At 40.8% G+C, this 22,188-nt stretch overlaps 1 protein-coding gene across 5 annotated transcripts in view; it reads left to right on the plus strand.

Moving 5' to 3' along the window:
* The window catches only part of csmd3b (CUB and Sushi multiple domains 3b), a 344,162-nt gene that overhangs the window by 315,065 nt on the left and 6,909 nt on the right, over positions 1-22,188 (plus strand). For all 5 annotated transcript variants that reach the window (XM_053862604.1, XM_053862605.1, XM_053862606.1 and 2 more), the window contains 12 exons: positions 1,417-1,602; positions 2,463-2,636; positions 6,085-6,267; positions 6,440-6,616; positions 9,072-9,251; positions 10,054-10,227; positions 10,362-10,535; positions 16,735-16,808; positions 16,933-17,044; positions 19,659-19,838; positions 21,403-21,462; positions 21,561-21,719. In XM_053862604.1, coding sequence (XP_053718579.1) covers positions 1,417-1,602; positions 2,463-2,636; positions 6,085-6,267; positions 6,440-6,616; positions 9,072-9,251; positions 10,054-10,227; positions 10,362-10,535; positions 16,735-16,808; positions 16,933-17,044; positions 19,659-19,838; positions 21,403-21,462; positions 21,561-21,719 — 1,833 coding nt within the window. The remainder of the gene's footprint in view (positions 1-1,416; positions 1,603-2,462; positions 2,637-6,084; positions 6,268-6,439; positions 6,617-9,071; positions 9,252-10,053; positions 10,228-10,361; positions 10,536-16,734; positions 16,809-16,932; positions 17,045-19,658; positions 19,839-21,402; positions 21,463-21,560; positions 21,720-22,188) is intronic.

A 22,188-nucleotide genomic window follows, 5' to 3' on the forward strand; every position in this document is an offset into this window, starting at 1 on the left:
GTGTCAAGAAAGTAGCAGCTTTTGATTTCTGCCCCTTATCCTCACCTTTGACTTTTCCCCGAACAGATGGTTCTATGTGGATCGTTTTTCATCTTCTGGTTTCTTTTTGGAAAGACTTCTTAAACCAAAACGTGTTTGCATTTGGATTCTTCATGTATTTCTGGTCATAGTGATCAGTTGCTGCTCTGACTGATCTTCTGAGATCATGAGGTCTGAGAACATTAAGTTCAGAATATTACAAAAGAAGATTCCTTATTTACATTAGAATTGTCTTCATGATAAATAAATGACTAGTCTTTAATACAATGAACCGTCTTCATCAAGAGCTAGCAATAAGTTTGATTCAAAGAAAGAAAGGTAGTGAAGGAATGAAGGACATATGGACAGAGGTAGAAAGAAAGAGAGTCCTTGAAGAATGGCAGGAGGATGGGAACAAAGGAAGGAAGGTAGTAGGGGGAGAAAGAAAGAATGGGGAGAGAGGGAGATAGAAGGAAGGAAGGGTGGAAGGAGGTATGCACAAATGTGGAGAGAGAGAAAAAGAAATGAATAAAGAAGGGATGAGGGAGTTAGGTACAGAAAAAAGGAAAGAGGGATGTGAAAGACGAAAGACAAAAGAAAGAAACAAAAGAGGAGGAAGGCAGGAAAGCTGGAAGAAGGAAAAAGAAACAATGATTGGAGGAAGGCTGGGAAGGATGGAGAATAAATGCTGGAAAGAAAAAAGAAATGTGACAGAAAGAAAGAAAGAAAGGTAGAGGAGTAGGGAAGGAAGGATGGAAGGAAGCATGCACTAATGTGGAGAGGGAGAAAGAAAGAGACTGGAAAGGATGAAAAGGATGATGGATGGGAGTTAGGGACAGAAGGAAGGGTGAGGAAAGAAAGAAAGAAATAAAGGAAGCATTGAAGGAAGAAAGAAAAATGAATAAAAGAAAGGAAAACAGAAATCTTAAAACAGTTACAAAAGGTTCATTTAGAAAGTAGACAGTAAAATCATGCCTCATCTGCAAAAAATAAGGTGCAGACAGAAAATAATGTGAAGAGTAATTCAAGTTAGATCTTGAATTTTTCTTTATCGTTTACTCCTCCTGTTTATAGCCACAGAACGACATGTTAACTGTTTAAAACACAAATTCAATTATGTATTGCTGGAAAAAAAACAACATTTGGATCCTTTGAAATCAGGTCACGTACGTTGACCAAACCATAACCACCACCAAGCCTTTGCAAATGCCATCCTCTTATTAGTTTTCATGGTGACATTTCTGACTTGGGCGTATAATGCAGACCCCAGTGTGGTTCACTGGCAAATCAGAGGGAGAAAGAGAAATGACCCTCTCAGGTTCAATCCAAATAACACATTCTTCCCTATCTGTTTGTTTTTCTATCTGTGCGTGTCTCTCTGTGTCTCTCCTTGTGTAGTGGTCAACTGCTCGGATCCTGGTATTCCGGCCAACTCCATTCGACAGAGTAAAATAGAGCACGGAAACTTCACCTTTGGCACCGTTGTTTTCTACGACTGTAATCCCGGCTACTATCTGTTTGGATCTCCGGTCCTGAGCTGCCAGCCTACAGGACAGTGGGACAAACCTCTGCCGGAATGCATAGGTTAGCATGAGCTGCTAGCTAACCCTTCGCCCATGATGTGTTTTTCAGGTCATTCAAGTAGATTTATCCTGACTGTGTGCCCTTTTGCTTAGCTTCTGAAAAACTGCATCAGGCTTAATAACTGTCACATGTGAACAAGCCAAGATGCATTTTGCTTCAGGGCAAACTTTATTACCGACTACATGAAATACTAACCATATATAAAAATTCATAGCCTCACCCTTCAAACATAAAATAAATGACAACATTTCATATTTATGTCATGGGGAACATTAGAACATAAACATTACTGGAATGAAAAATATGCATTATGATGGAGAGAAAGGAAGGAAAAATATGAAATCGTGTAAAAGTTTATCTTAGAGTTTTTATTTTATTTTCAAATAATATTGTTGGCGTAACTGGTTCTCACCAAAAATCTTGCTGGATTTAAAAATATTATTTATTGATTGAAATAATCAATAAAAAATAATAGTAAACATGTTGGCATTTTATTATTGGGTATTAAGTGAGAAAAGTAGATGTTCTCCTTCAGTGTGCTCCGCCCTCTAGTGAGGCTTCGCTATTGGCACGATATTCAATAGTGAAGCCTCTAGGTAACCTACAGTTTTCAAGCATAAAAATGCAAAAACAATGCAAATAAAAAGATTGAAAATAAAAAGTGTGAATGCTGTTTTGGCTCGCTTGAGTTGCTTTAGTCTTTTTTTGATGTGCCTCAAAATATTCCATTGATTGGCCTTTCACAAAAAGCTCATAGTCTTATGGATCGTTTCTATTCCTGGTTCAAACATACCTCCCACTTGGCTACTTCAGGCAGCTTTCATCTTTTTCACCCCCCCTCTCCTTCTCTCTTCCTCCAGTTATAGATTGTGGCCATCCTGGCTCTCCCCCCAACGGTGCGCTGAGTGGAGATAAGTTTACATTTGGCTCAACGGTCCGCTACTCCTGTCTGGGCGGGAGACAGCTCAAAGGCGAATCGTCCAGGACTTGTCAGCTCAATGGGATGTGGAGCGCCCCCATGCCCTTCTGCTCTGGTAACCATTTAAGCCTCTCTATTGAATATACAGCGCTCCAGTCAAGCCAACCACATGAAGAGATGGATAGTGGCTGTATGGAAAGGCGTCCAGAACACGGTAGACTCAGCAGACTGCAGAGCTCTTCATGTCTTTTCATCCTCCAGGTGCTTTCGCTTAACCTTTGGGGAGTTAGATGTGGATAGAAAGATTGAATGTTGTGTAGGGTTTGTGTCCATAGGTGACTTTTGAAAACGCTAAGCCCCTATGTGCCATCTGTTGAAGCGTCACTTACCTGAATAAATGTCAAGCAGCAGTGCTCTTTAAAGAGAAAAAGAAAGAAAGCAGCGATCAACCCTTGACTTTTCAGTACATTACGATGTACAAACTGGTCGACGGTTACACTTTGGGGAGGGCTTGCAATGCCCCACTCCAGTGAGCTCTAGTAAAACGTCATTTTGGAGGGGAGAAAAGTGTAAACTTATATTTCTGTTGTATACAATCATTTGAGAAAAGACAGAAGAAAAGGAAATAACGCAATCACGGATATAGTTAATATATTTTAAAAATACATGAAACAGCTTTTATTTTATTATTTTTATTTTTATTTTTTACTATTGAAAAGATGGATACAAAAAAGCAAAAAAAAACTCTCAGTCGTAAACATCAGGGGCATGAAGGAAATTCAGGATTGTACTATGCAAATTTCAATTGAAATCTGAGAATATGGGAGACAGGAAAGTATTTCTTGGCTGTGAAACACAGTGAGATGAGCCAGTGTTGTTGTTAAGAACGTGTTGAGAGCAGAGCATACTGAGACAATGAACAAGGAGGAGGGCGACACCAAGAGCAAGCTGAATACAGAAGAAAATACTTGTTCCAGTGATAGCATTTCAGTTCTTAAATTATTTTGAAAAAAAAATACTACTGTTTCTTTTGCAGTAAGAAAGTCGATATGACTTATAGACTACTGATATGCCTCTGTGTTCAGTATTCAGATTGGTGGTGGCTACAATACTATCCGTAGGTGCAAAAAAAAAAAAAAACCTTTTATTGCTCTTCTGTCACTTTTGTTGCCGAAGTGTTGCCATTACTTCTGCTATTAATGCACTGGTGGATTATGGCACAATTTTATCTGATGTGGAACAGAGCGCATCAACACTCAGTAAGTGCCTCAGACTAAGTGGTTTTCTTGTAGGTACTTTTTTTCAAGCGCAATAAAGCGCAATAAAGAAAAATCTTGTAATTCCATTCAAAAAAGAAAAATTGGGAAATTGTTGGAACATTTCTACATGTTCTCTTTGACCACGAGGACCAGAAGAATCCAGTATCCAGTAAATTATCACTAGAAAGTAGCAGTTTCTAATTAACTTATTTGTCCAGGAAATAATTTGGTTGTACTATGTTCTTACTTCAAAGTACTTGAAATTAGCCTCTGGATAGTTTATGGACTAGCTATTAAACAAGTATTGAAATTAAAAAATGTATATATATGATAAATTTACTTGTGAAATATTGTAGTTTCATTTCGTAAAAGATTCCTTACATTTAAGATTTCCTGACAAATTTGGGATTATCCTATCACAGTCAGGGTTTCCCACAGTGCTTTATAGTTTGGTAGACACCTTGACGTCTCCACCACCCGAAACAAAATTGTCACTTCACAACAGCAACACATCTTATTAGAAATACTGACACATGCTCTTGAGTCATAATGAGCAGCAAACTATCACTGGTGTGTATGGTGTGTGTTTTCAGAGTGCTACAGTATAGATGGCCGTCAGTCTTATCAAATCTTTGGCTTCAAACAACTCCAAAAGGTCAGAAAGCTCACATAATTTTTAACCCAAGAGCGCCAAAAAACGCTCTCAATGAAGGAGATCAAACCAGAGTTAAACAAGAATTTGAATTCTAGTTGTACAAGCAATAAGTCACAGCTTTTCCTTGTTGCTGCTGGCACTGTTAGCAAAGCAGCTGATTATAAAGAAGTAACACAAAGCTGCAAGCATCTCAGAGCTCTCAGGGACTACGTTAACCACCAAAATAAACCTTACCGAAGACAAGTTTCTACAGAGAGACATTAGCGTGACTTCCTCTTCTTTGTCTGTGGCTGTGATGCAGTGACACTTACAGGACTGGCATGTGTACTGCTGTCTGTTCACCTGCAGAAAAGCTGGATCATCGAAAAAAAAAAATCATATCAATAGTCAGGTTTTGTTTTGTTTGTGGAGAAATTTTAGTGTTTCACAATGTTTTGTCAAAACTGCATTTTTCAATTATGGGGAGAACCCTATACGCCTTGAATTTCTTCTTGCACCTCTGCTGTTCTGAACAGTCAGCATATACCTCAGCGATGAAGCCGAGATTTATGAAGCCATCTGGTCAACCAGGCTGCGCCTTGTCCACCCCACCAAGTTGACAATCGAGCCTGAGAGTAAAGGAGCACCTTTCCATGAGAAAAGATAAAATATTATAAAACCATGTTGTAACCATGCTGATTGTTAAAGGAGGATTTTTAGTCAGAACTGATCCACTAAGTCACGACAGGTATGTGCTGTTTTTTTTGGCTGACTGCTCTGTTTAGTTTGTGTGTGGACCTTTTACTTCCGGAAGAAGATACAACTTCTCTGACAATGATCACGCTTGTTTTCCATCAAGTGTGTACAAACCATTGAAGTTATATTGCTCCTCGTCGGCTGGCTGGAGGCATGATTCTGGCTCTCTGGACGGAGAGCTTCCCAGCTGACACGCTGGAAACACATTCCTCAACTAAGAATACGCAGTTATTTACAGCATTAGCCTCTGGGAGATGCGAGGTGATGGACGATAATAGTTTAAGAAGCAGTGATTCATGAATTTTCGTGGTATGACAGCACAAAATCCTGTGTAAAGAAGCTGCGCTGGCTTCCTTATTCAATCTCTTGATAAGAAAATTGGGTTTCTGATGTTACATTTGTGTTGTAGTCGAAGCATAAACACACAAATGCTTGCAAAGTCAGAGCAGGCATTACTCTGTCTAGACTCGCCGGATCAAATCCAATTCTTGCCACTATCAGAAGTAGGACAAGACTCCATCCATTGTTTATTCATGCGCGTGCTGATGTTTCCGACAGACGCTCGGACTCTTCCTGAAAACCATCCTCAGTGAAGCAAAGCGCTTGTTGGCTGTATTAAACAAGCGGGTGCCGCAGCAGTGCTGTCGATATCTGGATAAATATTTCAAAAGCTGAATGCAAAAAACGACCTTGGAAGAATAGACCGCGCAATGCAGCTGGTCCAAAGCTTGCGCTGTACTTTGATACAAGCAGTTCTGCTGCAATCGTTCTGCTTGAATCATTTAAACTGCTGGGAATATTGATGCTAAATAATTCTACTTTTTAGTTTGCCATTGACGACTTTTTTCCAACGTACACTCACGTTATTTTCATCTGCAATGAGTTGGCACGGATTTTCCTTTGTGTGCCTTCAGGAGACACAACGGGCTCCTGTGGCGATCCTGGAATTCCGTCCCACGGTTCCAGAGAACAGACCGATTTCAAGATCCGCTCCAAAGTCTTCTTCAGTTGCGATGAAGGATACGATCTAATCGGCTCGTCGGAGAGGATGTGCTTTCCCAACGGGACGTGGTCTGGCACGCAGCCCTTCTGTAAACGTAAGCTCAGACCAATGTAAATTCGTCCTGAGCAAGTGCCTTAACATTGTTATCGATCCGCTAAAACACCATGCCGACATAAAAGAGCAGACTAATGCCTGCTGGCCACGAGCAGGAGCTTCATTGAGATGCACGAGCCATTCTCGGGCCTGATTCTCTCATTTTCCTCCAGCTGTCCAGTGCGGCAACCCTGGCACTCCCAGCAACGGCAGGGTCTATCGTTTGGATGGGACAACATTTTCCCACTCGGTGATCTACTCCTGCATGGACGGCTATCTGCTCAGTGGCGCCACTACCAGGCTGTGTCAGTCCAATGGGACTTGGTCGGGAGTACAGCCCAACTGCACGAGTACGTGTCATAGATCATTTTAATGCTGTATCTTGTGTAGCTGTGCTTCTGCTCAGGATTTCATTGTAAATAGTGATGGGCTGGTGAGGCTTCATGAAACAGTGTTCCCATTTTCTGAGACCAATCGGTGGCACTCTCTGCTTCAAACTCTCAGGCTACAAATAACTATTTAAATGAAATATCACATATTTTTAAACCTACAGCGCCACCTTTCCACCGCCAAAAAGTGTTTCATAAAGCCTCACCATTCCATCACTCATGCTCACTGAATAGCGCTCTCTGCTCCGCAATGTTTGGACAACTATTTCAATGAAATATCACACCATTTTTCACCCGAGAGCGCCACTTGCTGAGCTCTGAAAATGTGGACACAGTTTCATGAAACTTCCCCGGCCCATCATTACAAGTGGGGACGGAGAAAGTAAAACACAATGACAATATTCATTCTGCTCTAGGAACATTTAACAGACATTTGTTTTGAGATGTCTTGGAGGGCAACTTCCATGTGGGTGATTTAAGCGGACAGAAATAGATGGATTGCTAAATGAAGTACATGACTATTCATGAATTGCCTCGTGTAAAGCAAAGCACCGTACAGTTTTGTCAAAGGGTTCTATCTTGCTTATGTAAGTGTCTTTCGAAATGCAGTATGCAACACGATGATGTATATTTTGAAATACAGACATTAGAAAATCTACATAAGCCCCTACCATCGGGAACATTTATTTATTTATCTTGTTTTCTCGACCTAAGCCCACTGTGTCACTGGTCAGGAGTCATGGGTTGGTTCTACCACCAACAAAACTTCCACCTCCAGTGGAAACTCTGTCACGTTACTTTCTGCAGAAGGACCATGTAATCGTGAGCAAGGAGATGGCAGTAAATACATTCGCTGCAGTCCTGGAATCCATCTACGAAATCAATGAAGAACCCTTTTCTGCTTAAACTTGTTAAATGACTGAGCTGCCTGTGTCTCTTAAGTGTCTGTCTGTGATGTTGAATCACAGTTGGAAATGCAGAATAGGTCGCCTTTAACTCTTCCACATACTTTTCCCTCAATACTGATAACCACCATCCACTTCTAATATTATTAGCGAATATTCGTAGAAAGTAATTCAACTGAAAGTGATTTTTTTTTTTTTGCATTTTCAAAATATGTTCAGGTGTTTCAGGCTGAAATGTAATTATCCTCCAAGTTCCGTGGTGCTGCCTCACTCTACAAAGAACGTGGTGAATGACCTTGATCGCTGTTTACTGCCGCTCTTTGATTGCATCTGAGCTGAACTCAATTTTCGACAGAAATCCATAATGTGACAAAATTGGGGTCCCCTATAAAATGCCACTGTGATCAAGAATGATGAAGCGCTAGAGGCTTCGGCAGCGTGCGTATATTTACGTTGGCGTTACCTCAGTGTGGCCAGCATCCCAGAAAGACAAGGGAAACCTGCTTCAAAAAAATGTTTAAAAGAAAATTTAATTTGTCAGGAGGCATACAAATATATCTATTTTTGGTAAACTAAACAATAACAGTGGAAGGTAATGAGATACATTAATGTCAGCTGAGGAAGATAATGCACAGCCGTACCTGCTCTTCTTTGTATGTCAAAGTCATTTGCTTCATCTTTTAAAGCCACATAACAATCAGGTTGACACATCATTAACATGATAGTAAAATGCATCCCGGTCTGAAAAGGTTCTCACCAGCAACACTGTTACGGAGGCACAACCTAAATACTGCAGGTGATGGTGTGCAACAGACTTTCCTTCCCTCAACCTAAAGGCCTTTTTTAAGCTGTAAAGTGAAAGAAAGAAAATCCTGATATGGAAATCTCCATCCTGTTTTATTAATACGTGAAAAAAGTCTGCAAGTGGCTGAAAAGGTCTCCTGATGAACTTCACCAGATTGTACATTGACTCCTTTTTTTCCCTAAATACTGATGTAAAAGCATTTTTAATGCGTTTTTTATCACCCAAACTTTAAAGATTCCAGTGGCTTCAGTCACGATTATTAACAGTCATGACAGTGTCCGGGTTGCGTATAAAGAGATTTAAAGTGCCAACGTGGCAATGACGTACCGTGATTCATGACTTCACTCTCTTGTGAATCCTAATGGACTTTGTGAGTGTTCAGCTTCAGCCACTTTCTAATGTCACCCTTGTTTCATGCATGAGAAGAAAAGCCAGTAAACAAATGCACAATGATTATGGATTCACTTTTCATAATGTATTATTAATCCGTAATCTCCGCACGTTGCTCGGCAAGGACAACCTGGCTGGACAAATATGGACCCTCAATTGCTTTAGAGCCTGAACCATCAACATTTTGTGCTTAGGCAGGCAAGTTATTGAGAAATGTGAAGCATGTGAAAGAGTCTTTGTGGCGCTGTTGACTAACAGTTTTATCTAGACTGTTAAAAAATCAATCCCCTGCCACTGTTGCTTCTTCCGTCCTCAGTGATCAACTGTGGAGACCCCGGCGTCCCGGCCAATGGTATCCGTTACGGAGAAGACTTCAACATCGGCCAGAATATTTCCTTTCAGTGTCAGCCGGGATACAGAATGGAGGAGGACGGCTCTCCAGTGAGGATGTGCACTCAAAATGGCACCTGGAGTGGGATTATGCCTCTCTGCACAGGTGGAAATTTCATTACATCCAACTCAACTCAATGAAAGGCACAGAAATATTGAAAGATGTATGACATAAAATGGCTCCAATGAAATGTATTTTCCTGCTCGTGTCATGTTCCATTTTGACTATGTCTTCTATTTAATATTGACTACGTCTTCTGTGGAATATTTTCTTCTCTTCTCTTGGAGTGTAACTCAGCCAACATTCTAATTAAAGACTCACGAGAAAATTTTAACGTTAAGGGAGAAGACAAACAAGATAACTACAGTATTGCATTATGACATTGAGTTGGATAACAATAATCTTGAAATTAATTTGAGGGAAATTTTAAAATTCAAACTTCCATTGTATTGACATGATAGTTAACAATTAACAATTAAATTATTAAATTAATAAAAAATAAACTGTGTATACTGTAAAACAAAAATAATGTTAGCATTGAGGTACTCACTTTTTTATACAGCTATTGGAAGAAATGTGCTTTAAAATCTCAAATGCATTTTAAAAAGGATATTATAGTCATTTATAAAATGATCACAACACAATTATCATGTGCTGTGATGGTAAAAAAGAATTAACACTGGGTTCATGGGATCTGTACACTTCAGTGCCTGATGTATTCTGAAGGCCACAAAGCTTAAAGTCTGGAAGAAATAAGTAAATAAATAAAATGAATTAATAAATAATTTTAAAAAAGGGTAATCTGCATGGGTTTTTACAAAGGATTCATGATTTCAACAAGAGGAACATGTTTTCTGCAGTGAAATTCAAAGCGAAGTGATGTTTTTTTTTTGTTCTTTTTCACCAGCTGTGACTTGCGTAGCACCCCCTGCCATAGGTAACGGGGTACTGCAGGGCACAGACTTTGAGTGGGGCAGCAGTGTGAGCTACAGCTGCTCACCTGGATACGAGCTGTCATTCCCGGCTGTGCTGACTTGCGTTGCCAACGGCACCTGGAGCGGCATGCTGCCGCAATGCTTACGTAAGCACAAAGACACATGCGCGCATTAACACATAGACGCAGCGTCCGGCATGTTCTTTCCCCGCAGCTAAATTCACAGTTGTGTCTTGACCTGTTCATGAAAAAGGGTTGAATATTTATGCATTTGTGTGCAGCCAAGTTCTGCGGCGATCCCGGTACACCTGCCGCCGGGTTCAGGGAGGGACGCAGTTTCATCTATCAATCAGAAGTGTCCTTCAGTTGTGGTCCGCCACTCATACTGGTCGGCGCTTCGACCAGACGATGTGAAAGTGATGGCACCTGGAGTGGGACTCAGCCACGTTGTATCGGTAATTCATTGCTTCATTTCTCCAAATACTGTGTGATGAGAGGCTGACAACTGCATGTTGTGAGTGGTGTGGAGCCACTAAAATCAATAAGCATTTAAAAATCTATTGAGAGATTCGACACTGTTTCGAGAGGCTCCGTTTTCAGATGATAGATATCATGGGCGGCCACACAAGGTGTCACTGACCCTACACCTTCACGTGCCTGTTCTCTGCACAACACAGGATGTGCAATGAACCTCCGTTTACTTTTTTTTTTTTAGAAAATGAAAGTCCCTGAGTGTTTCCATGAATGTTCGGGACCCACCTGTGCCATGTGGCCTGCAGTTTAGTGTTAAAAGTAATGCCTCAAAATGGCTGAAAAAGCTCTCTTGCCCATTTTCCTGTTTCACAACACATTCTCGTTGAACCCTCTTCATGCCCAATATATCGCACCATGTGTGTTTGAAAGCATACTCACTTGGTCATAATGTTTTAGCTGCTTAGGATGACTATTTCATGTTGGTTGCTGACGGACAAAATTGTTCAGATGGTGACTTACCCATACGTACATTTAAACAACAAACTATTGTTTATTTTGCATCAGTTTGACAATAGCACAATAAATCACGATGGTGGCTATATTTATTTATTTATATTATTATATATTATATTTTACATCACCTTATTTAAACTAAAGCTATTTAATGTCTTGAAAATATTTGTATAGGAATTTCAATTTTATAAGAATTTCAAATACATTCAGTGTAGTGTAAACCCTGGCCATTGTGTCGCGAAACACATCACTGAAAAAAAGCAAACAGATGCTTTTGTTTGCTTTTGTTCAGGGATTTGTTGTTGTTGTTGTCATCCTAGCTGATGACAACAACTATATATATATATATATATATATATATATATATATATATATATATATATATATATATATCAAATCAAAACTACAGTTGATAATGTATCGTATGTCTGAACTACACAGTGTTTATGGGTTGAAACCCTTATAAATTCAGGTTTGAAGCTGCTTCATTTTCTCCCCTCAGACTTCTGTGTTGCAGAAAGTTTTGGTCAGTAAAGCCCGGAACGTCTCTCGGCTCATTTTTAAACATGAAAATTCTGGCTCGCTGTACCTCTTTATGAATGGCTTTGAATTAAGGCTGCACCGCGGCGCGCCGCCCCTGCTTGTTCAAATACAACACGACGGCCTTTGACCCCCAGCCAAGAATTGATTTTAGATTTTGTTGATTACATTTTAATAGTTTCTGAATGCATCATCGGTCAGTCATCCCCACATGAGCAGGAAAGTTGCCTGGGGTCCTCGAACGGGAGAGTTTTGAGCTACTTAAAAGTCTGGTTTGAAATTAAAGGTTGGTCCACTTGACCCGGTGGAATGAGAGAAGGTGCTGGAGGAAAAGCTTTTTTTTTTTTTTTTTCCAAGTTTTAATGGGCTGATAATTAAACGCTTGGATTCTATTTAGTTTTCTGTGCTCCTTTATTTTCCCTTCAAATCTGTTTATTTTCTGCACTCCCTGTTCGTTGCCTGGATAATCTGTGTTGGTTTGTCACCAAGTGACTCAGACATATTATTTTTGCCTGCCAGTTTATTATGGCAGGCTTGTGCCTCACTGGGGAGTCCAGACTGGAGTCTAATATTCCACTGTCTAATGATCATGGCAATTCATGGTCCGATGTTTACTGCCTTATTTCAGCCCACTCTAGGGTTTCGCTGTGCACGGAGGCTACTTTTCTGTCAAAGTAAAAGTTACATAGACTTATTGAAATAATGATCAATAGTGTCTGGAGGCTCCTCGGAGACGGACACGGGGACATAGAACTTGTGATGTCAGTGATCATTCTCCAAATTGTAAACTCAGCGTTTTGGCCCTTGGAGATAATCTTAGAAGTTATACGTTGTTAATTCTTGTCATCACTGAAATATAGAATGGAATACGTTTTTGTCATTTTCGTCCCTGTCTTGTCTTTAAATGAATGAGGTTGTGGTTTTTTAACGTCATTGTTAATGATATCAACTGCGTGTTACTCAGACAAGTCATTAAGAAGATGGATGATCTTAGATTATCTCGTGTAAAACGCTTTGAAACTCGTTCCCAAGTATTCCACTTGATGGGTTCTTACTCCAGCACAGCAGCTCTGTTTCTCCAGACGTTGACATCCACCACATTTATCTATTGCCCTGTGTCAGTCATTGAGGCGAGACTTTTTCTTTTGTTTTCTCGCGTGATGCCATGTCGTGTATGTGGAGCCGCAAATGCCAAAAGGCCCACTGAGATGACTGGGAGGAGGGATCCAGTAAAATGGGGTCATAGTATTGACAGTTAGTAATTCTGGGGCGGATCGCTGGACCACAGATTGCGTGTGATGGGAAGAAGACAGCATAAGGAATTGGATCCTCCATGTTGCAGCCAGGACCACATTTCCTGCGACAAAGTCAAGAGAGAGACTAGAGCAAAAGGAGACCAAGTCCTAGACAAAGAGTTCGAGGGCCCAAGTCCGATACCAATGAGGGGTCCAGACCAAGACAGAGACAGAATACAGAACAAATCATAGTCAACTAGCTTTTCTTTTTTATACTGACTCCTGTTTATCAAATGACTAGTTCTGTCGAGTTTGTTTCTTTTATTTTATTTCCACTTGCAGTTAGTAATAAATGTGACTATATGACTTATATACTTGTGTTTCTGTAAATAGTACGGACAGTACCATGCAGTTTGGTCTTGGTCTTGGTTTGCATCTCGACTCAGGCCCACAAAATTTCGCTCTTGGACTTGGTCTCTGTGTGTTCTGGTCGTGCTCGCGACTTGGGTTACCCACTACACCGAAGGCTATTATTGAACAATGTTTGAGCCCCGACAATAGTGACTGAAACACACCTGCTTCATTTTAGTTTTTGTCTTGTCTGTGCATCAAGCTGTCAATATATTCTTTATAAATATTACTCACGACTGTGATATATTGAGACACGACTCATGAACTAAAGATTTTAAAGAAATTAACATCTTTTTATGGTCAACAAAAATTGTGAGACATTTTATTATAGCTTAGTAAAACACAGTTTTATTGTGTATAGTATTTCGTCATACGTGTCGTGTGTCAACGTAAAAAAGAATGAGGTTGATAAAAAAATAACAAAATTACCACTGCACAATTACCGACACACAATGACTGCATGTACCTCCGTAGCTTATTTAGCTCAGATTACGCATCTATAAATACATGTCGAAAATGACAGCGACTCCTCAGAAAAAAATAGGGTATTGATTTATTACCGCAATCATCCTAACTCAGCGGGATGCTGTGCATGTTTGAAATAAACCTGTTTTCCTGTCACAAACTCAGCCCCTTAAACCATATTACTCAAAGCACAATTTTGGGCAGAATTCACCTTAAGAGTTTAGTGATCAAGTCTGTTCTCAGGTTGTTTTCAACAGCCACGTACCACATACTTTTCTTTTTAGTGTGTCTTCAGTGTCAATGGCAGTTTAAAGGACCTTTCAGCACCGCCTTGAAGCAACCAAAAATGTGTCAAAGGTTACCTCAACCAAGAAAATAATTTCACCATGTAACTGCTCCTTATTACGCCTTTGAACTACCACCGAGGTGAAACGGAGGCAGAGACATCACGCAGGAACAGCTGAAGAAAACGCTCCTTTTGCCTGACAACCATTGTGTCACCACTGTGCGCCCATTGTGCAGTTATGCGGGTCCTTCCATTCGGCCCACTCTGAGCATCAAAAGATGGCTCCAGGAGGCATAAATGTGGCTCCGTCGTGTAAAGGAGCCAATACATCCCTTTTCCAATGTTCCCACCCTTCACCGATTCCACTGGGTAGAAGGAGAAAGCGCCCATTTCACGTCCCTGCGAATGTACAGTAAGCTGCTTGAATTTTGATCAGAAAGGCTTTGCTCGTCAGAAGCGTCACCCAAAAAAGCAGTAAAGTTGAAAGACATTGAAGAGCCAAGATTTAAAAAAGAGTGGGATTTGGGATTATATAATAAGTATTAAAAACGAAGGGCGTAATTGGGGGTTAGGGCGACACATCCCTCCCACTTGTCCTGCTCATACATTCTACAACACATTCTTACACCCTGGTGCCACATATCGACTATTTTCAAGTGAACTTCTGGGTCCAATGTTTGCATCTGCGTTCTGTTCTGTTGACACATATGCATGTCAATGGACTCAAATGTTACCTCTTTTTCTTGACGTTTGGCGTGAGGAGTGTCAGGGGGGGTGTCAATTTTGAGCTGTCTTCATCACATTACACATTACCTTATGTAGCCATGCACTTGACTCACGGTGCCAACAAGTGCACACGATTATCAGAGGTGTTATTTTAACCAAAGTGACATGAAAGTTAGAATGCAGAGCGAATGGGGCCCCACCCATTGCTTCACCCTAGCTCCAGCCACCATTTCTTTTTTATGACATGCTGCCTATGGTGTCAGGAAATCCAGCGGAAGATGATACGTACTTTATTTGAGCACCTAATACGTCAACACCTCTACAACACCCCAAAGTCCCTTTGAGAACAGTCAATTGGATGAGGTTTAAGATGAGCATTTTTCGCCCTTAATATGGTCCTGGGGCGTTGGAGCCTAGCCCACGTATTAGGGTGAGAGGTGGGGAACATGCAGACAAGCAACCACTATTTTTTTTTCTTTCACTCATCCCAATTGGTTTACTTAATCAACATGAGTGTTGTCATGCCCAGGTCAAACCCCAACAGTGCTCCTTATATGCACTTCTTAGTCCTAAGAGCCCAATGAAAAGGTGTTCGGGGGAATGCATCCTCTCCCCGTGTGAGCATGAAACATCGCCGCCTTGTTCCGTACGGCATAGTCAAGCACGCTTCTGTCGTGTTGCACCGAAAGATAAATCCGTCCTCTGCACAAAACAGGAGTCAAAATATTCCTCAGTGGGTGTAGTCATCTTTTCTACCCGGGCTTCAAAACAGAACAGTCCCATTTGGTGGATAACTGTTTACACATCAAGCGCTGCCGAGGAACATATGTAGTGCTGCGGGGGGAAACTAGGAGGCAGAGTTAATTGCTCCCTCCTTGCTTGTAACGAATGGAAAGCTCTTTGTATGATAACGGCTTCTCGGTGAATGCAAATTTTCTATTGCTGTTGTCCGTCAACAAACAAGACAACGCTCTCTTCCACCGCTTTCTAGCGTTGCAGTGGTGGCTCCATGTACTGTGGTATTTACATGGAAGCACAACATGCGAGGAACATACGCAGACAGGTGCGAAATACATGACTGAAATCAGGCCTTTTTCTGACTTCAAACAAGATGGCGCTATCCAGGGATGAGGGCGGCCTATTAGTAGGTATTCAGAACACATTACACACGGTCCCAGTGGGTCAATTCAGAACCCTCTTGTGATGCGGGGAGCTCCACTTCACTTGTCTGATTCAAAGCAGGTGCTTAAACATCAATTGGAATAAATTACAGCTTCTGTAATGTGAAAAGCCCATTGGCGACTTGGCCGCGTCTGCACCCGGCCTTTTTCAGCTGGCTGGCTTTAAATTTGAATGTGACACAGGAAATTAAAAAAAAAAAAAATGTTTAAAATCCTAAAAATAGACAGTTTTCTGCGACGGGTGACTAAATTATTTGTAGGCATGATGAAGCGCTGAAGGTGAGGTAGAAGCTCTGCTGCCACCGATGAGATGAAATGTATAAAAGCACAGGAATGCCATTGGCAGTTTTGCCGTTTTATTTAAAACCCGTCTGAGTAATTTATCGGCGTGTGAATGAGTGAATCTTGAGCCGGAGCAGCCCACACTTTAAATAAGACAGACAGGGAGAGAGGGGTGAGGGAAGGAGATATAGTGACATGAAAAGGCAGAAGCTGCGGGAGAGAGGGCGAGGAAGAGAGGGGAGTGGAGAGTGAATCTGTCATTTCGGAAGCTGTATTGAATTGAGCTCTGCGTCAGGATGTGCTCTACATGTTGATGACCCCACCACACGCACTGGCTCACACCGCCAGAGGGGGGGGACCCTGCATCTTTCTATGGTAAAGCGTCACTGCCCCCTGCTGTCACAGCGAGGTACTTAACCTCTTGTTACCATGACAACAGGACAGAGAAAAGAAAAGTACTGAGAGAAAAAAACATGTAATGCAACTTCAAATTTATCTTTTGCTGTTGTCGTGGAATCAGCCTTTTGCTTTTCGTCCGCAGAGCCCACCAAAACCAGCTGCGACAATCCTGGGACGCCGCGATACGGATCCTTGAACAGAACCTACGGGTTCAAGGTGAGAGCGCGCTGCTCCGTTTTAAAAGTGGATGGTCAAGAGAGACGAGTGTTAATTTAAGTTTCCTCTATTTCTACGAATTGCATTTCACACAAAGATGAATGTTTGTGTGCTTCTCTGTCAGGTGGGGAGTGTGGTGTCATTTCAGTGCCAGCCAGGTCACCTGATTCAAGGCTCGTCCTCCAGAACTTGTCAGCCTGATTTGACATGGAGCGGAACACAGCCAGACTGCATACGTAAGAATGCATCAATGGCTAAAACGCTATCACACTCAAGCCAGTGTTGTCACAGTTACACATGTTTCTTATAAGTCATTGTGTCCTGAATGTAATATAATATAATATAAAATAATATAATATAATATAATCTTGCTACTGTTGAGCAATATTCAATGAACACAAAAATAGTAGTGGTAACCAAAGGATCAGCTAATGTGACAGGTTAATATTGAATTTTAGTTGATAAAATGGTGTATTATTGACTTTTGTCTTGTTAGAGCAATTAATTCGGGTTTACCCTTCACTTCTCTCTGACACCCACACAGTTGTTCAGGTTTCACTTCCACGTCATCCGTTAAAATGGATCCTGAACAGTCAAAAAGTGGGTGTCATCTGGTCGGATCAGGTCATTGCAATGTACATCTTGACTCCTCAGAAAAGCTGGCGTCTTATTGTCCACATTTGTTGCAATGGGACTGCAGCATAGCAGTCGTGAACTCCTGAAACAGATGGTGAATACTTCCTGTAGAATTTGATTTATTACGGTGAGAAAATTATTTTATTTATACTTGACGTAAGCAGTTATCTGTATTTAACTCCACTTGAGAAGATAGTTATCAGTACATTGCAAAAGTGGCATTTCAGTCAGCACATCGTATATTGGAATTCAATGGTAATGTTTTAAGAGCGGGCTCACATGAAAAAATGTGTTCTGCACATCTCATGAATTTGAATTATTTACTGATTCCGCAAGTGGGAGAACAAGGAGACGTCTGATGTCAAGAGGAGTGATGAGAATACTACCAAGCAGAGTCCACTTCTTGTGTCACTAGGCACTTTTAATGATGGTGTATTAGCATAATGGGGAACTCAGCACAGCATGTAATTTACTCCTAAAAGAACTTTACAAAGTGCACTGTTTTTTTTGTTTTTCTTTTAATAATGTGGACATTTCAAAAGATCTGAAAGTCTTCCAGTGTTCTGAGTAAGAGGTGCTGTCATTTTGAAAAGGAAGGAAAAAATGTATACATGCTGTGCTAACAAATTATATCAAAATGCAGAACCACTTTTGTCCATCAATCTTATTGCCGACAACATCTAGTCTCCCCTGTTTCTTGGAAAACAAATATAACAATTAATATTTTTATTTTTTTGGGAGGGACAAAACAAATATAACAATTAATATATTTCTTTTTTGGGAGGGACACATTATTTTCTTTGGAAACACAGTCATACTAAACAAAATCTTGATAAATACATAAACTAAATAAACCTGATTTACATGTTAATGAATAAGAACACTGGTGTGCTGGTTTCTGAGCAGTGTGGAACCCAAAAGTAAAATGTTGAGGGATCAACAACAAGGCAGGGAATAGTTCAATAATACAATGCAAAAATACTATATATAATTATAATCAGTAGTCCAAATGTCTTATTGTCCAAAATATAAAGCGTCGACCAAACCGATGAGACCCGTAGAGAAAACAAACAAGCAGCCCAGGGAGCAGGAATCTGGAAATCAAAAGGGCACGTGGATGTCAGGACAACACTAGGACTACAAAGTTCGGGCACCTAAGCAAGCAAACCTTCCAGTTGTCCAAGTAACAACAAGCAAACAAGCAGGATCTTTACAGTCTGGAAACTCGTCAATCTGGCACATATATACAGGCCGCCACCTCCAGCAAGTGATTCGCTGTTAGTTCAAGATGTGAGCCAACGGTGAAGCTCAAAAGAACAGAGGAGAGGAGAGCAAAAGTGCAGGTACAAAATAAAACCAAAATAAAAGCAGATTATCGCAACTAGTGGACCACAGGGTGTAAGTTGCAGTCAGTTGGTCAGTTTACCTTCAAACAAGCGCAAGAACGATAAAAGAGGTAGGCTTGACATAAAGTTAAAAAAAGTATAAACTGTAAAAAAAAAATGTCAGAAGAAAATAACTGACTCTCAGTATGCAGAGATCAGATCAGATCAGATCACCAAGTCAAAAATGAAATGAGATGATGCCCATCCACAGTAATGAATCAGCGTCCTCCATTTGATTAAATGAATAAATAATATTCAGTAGTTCTGAGTTTTATGCCTGAGGATTTTCAACTTGCAAAACAGTCACTATCATTATAAAAATGATACAAATAGAAAGAATACCAGAGCCCCGTTTTTCCTAGCACCTACATTTTCTTTCTTTATTCGTCTTCATTCTTCAAGCTGCTAATGATGCCAACAACGTGAGATGGCATTTGAAGGGTTTTGGGCAGCCTCCATGTGTTTCCTTAGACAGAAGAAGACAGCTGCATATTTCACAATCCTGTCGAAGTGAGCCCTCATCTTGAAGCCCAAATATGCTCTATGAATTTAAGAGTATGTTCTCTTTACTACATGCTTTTTCTGCGCTGTCTAGGTCCTAAAAAAGGAGCCATAATCCAACAACACGTCGAACATTATATTCTAACTGTAAAAAAATTTTTTTTTTCCTGTTTTGCAATATTAGCACAGAAAGCCACATGAAAATGAGTCAGTAATAATTCCGAGCGGTATGAGTCCAACTAAGATGAAAGGTTGAGATCTCCGGACCGAATTAAAATGCAAAGTGGGTGTGCCGAGGATTTATGATGATCCCTTCCATCCCTTCCAGCCCACGCCTGTAAACAGCCAGAGAGCCCACTCCATGTGGATGTGACGGGGATGGATCTGCCAGGTTTTGGCTACACCTTGGTCTACAGCTGTCAGCCGGGATACTTCCTCGCCGGGGGCTCGGAACACAGAGTCTGCAAGAGTGACGGCACTTGGACCGGAAAGATGCCGATATGTCGAGGTAGAAACTCTGCCTTGTAATATTCCATCCACTCGAGTGTAATTTATTATCGTATTCATGGAAAGTCAGATTGATTTATAAACATGAGGTGCGCCTTGCTCAAGGACATTTTTTAAAACGAGACAACTTCCCAGCCAGTTCTCACATAGCAAGCTCGGCTGCATGCCAGTATATGGAAAGATGTCCAATAAATTTCATAATTCATCTCACTTACAATTTTGGTTACTTTGATTTATCGTCCATTATGCATCAAACAGCATCTACGAGGCTTCTACTCATATTAACCAATAGCCCTCCATGTCAAATCCTCTCGTAAACAAGTCTAGCTCAGGGATGCAAAAACACAAATGAGAGCTGTTACACCTTGAAACTGTGAGAAAAAAAGTATTTTTGAATTTTTTTTTGCGTTAAGTCCCAAAAATATGAATCTTCTTTGAGTAATTCTACTACACAAGCCGTTGTAGTTGGAGTTGAAAATGTGTTGTTTAGAAGAAGATTTGTGTGTGTTGGAACTATTCCAGCATCAGACGTCATATTAAAGGTCAGGTGAGAAACTTCATAAACATAGGACAACCTGAGAACAAGACTGTATAAGAGCCACTTGCTTTTTGTCCTCACTCACCAGGAGAAGCACTGACCTGGTAGTGTTCGGGACACAACTCAATATGGGACAAATTACGTCCCATCAAGGGATGGGTGGTAAACCTACCTGTAGGTCTGCACTCTCTGAGTGCTTTTTTATATGTACATCAGTGATGTAAACAACAGCACACAATTGTTTCCCACACTCTTGCTGCTAAGTATGAAATTCTAATTTAAACGTTAAAATGGAAGTTGTATGATCACAAAGACAAATGTTTTCTACTTCATTTTCTGGATTTGCACTTCATTTCACGCAGCCTACGACAGGATAGTAACAGGAGGGTTAATCATAGTCTGTTTATTCACTGCGAAGCAAAATGTAAAAGGAAAATAAATAACCTTGAGCCTTGTCCTGCTCATCCCTCATGATGTTAGCCGTTCCTAATGCATCTCATTGAATTGCAGAGTACTGGATCAGTGTGTGTTCCCTTAAATTCTCCTCTTGTTTTCCCGTGTTATCCTCTCAATCTCGATGTCTTGGAAGATTATTTCTCATTTGAATGCATAATCGTGCCACAAAAATTAAATATGCTCTGCAAAGCTGTTGTGAAATCGCATACATCAGATTAAAAAAAATGACATTCAGATACTAATCTTATGGATTGAGTAATTGAATGTGTCCAACATTAGCATTGGTTAGTGTCGATCAAACAGACACAGAATTGAACTGTATAGCGTATCATGAGTGTGTAAGGTTTACAGATTGAACACCAGTGACACTGTTAATAATCTGTAAGACTGTGAAGCCTTCAGTTTGAGATTCTACAGGGCATCTCAGTCATCTGTTGCAGGCTCGACGTAGAGCTGCTCCTTCAACAGAGGAGTCAGCGGATGTGTCAAGGATACCGGGTCCCTTCTAGAACTGAACTCCTTATTTTATTTATTTTTTTGTCGATTGACCAAATTCTGTCTGTGTTTTAAGCTGGAGAAAAGAAGAAAGCTGTGAAACCGGCAACAGGAACTCCCAGCCCAAAACTCAATGGTTTGTTCAATTGGTTTTGTTGTTTATACACTATCGATCTTCTTCTTCTCCTCCTTTTCACCGACATATTTATTTTCTTTTTATTCTGCTACATACAGTCCCCGATGATGTCTTTGCTCCTAACTACATATGGAAAGGTTCCTACAATTACCGCGGACGAAAGCAGCCCATGACATTAAGCATCACCAGCTTTAATGCTACAACCGGGAGAGTAAACGTTACCCTCAGCAACGGCAACATGGAACTCCTCCTGTCAGGCAAGTTCTGGATGAGTGTGTTGTGAGTTTGACTTATTCCCGAGTGGAAATTCTGCTCTTGTTTACTCATCGTGGGTTGCCAGTCTGTGCGTGAGCCCAAATGCTACCAGCTTCCAGCTAATGGTCTTACCCGAGTTTCTCCTGGAAACTTAAATGTATTTGCACGCAGACCTCCCACGGTCCTACGACAGGATCGGTCGGGGGCTGAGAACCTGTTACGACACAAATCCCATTTAAGCTACAATTGGCTCCTGGAGAAGCAGAGCGCATAGAACACTGAATCAAGGAGCATGCGGCGATCAGACTTCAAAACCGCTGTCCTTGGGTATGAAGGAGCAGCGCTGAGATCAATAACAGCTAAAGCTGCGCTCCGAAGTGCCAGAAGTCCAGTGCTCGGCAGCGTCAAACCGATATGGTTTTCTTCATGCAAATTTTCCTTCTTCCAAATGATAAATCAAAGCGTGTTTTT

The sequence above is a fragment of the Synchiropus splendidus genome, chromosome 4 (genome assembly GCF_027744825.2).
Source record: "Synchiropus splendidus isolate RoL2022-P1 chromosome 4, RoL_Sspl_1.0, whole genome shotgun sequence".
NCBI lineage: Eukaryota > Metazoa > Chordata > Actinopteri > Syngnathiformes > Callionymidae > Synchiropus > Synchiropus splendidus.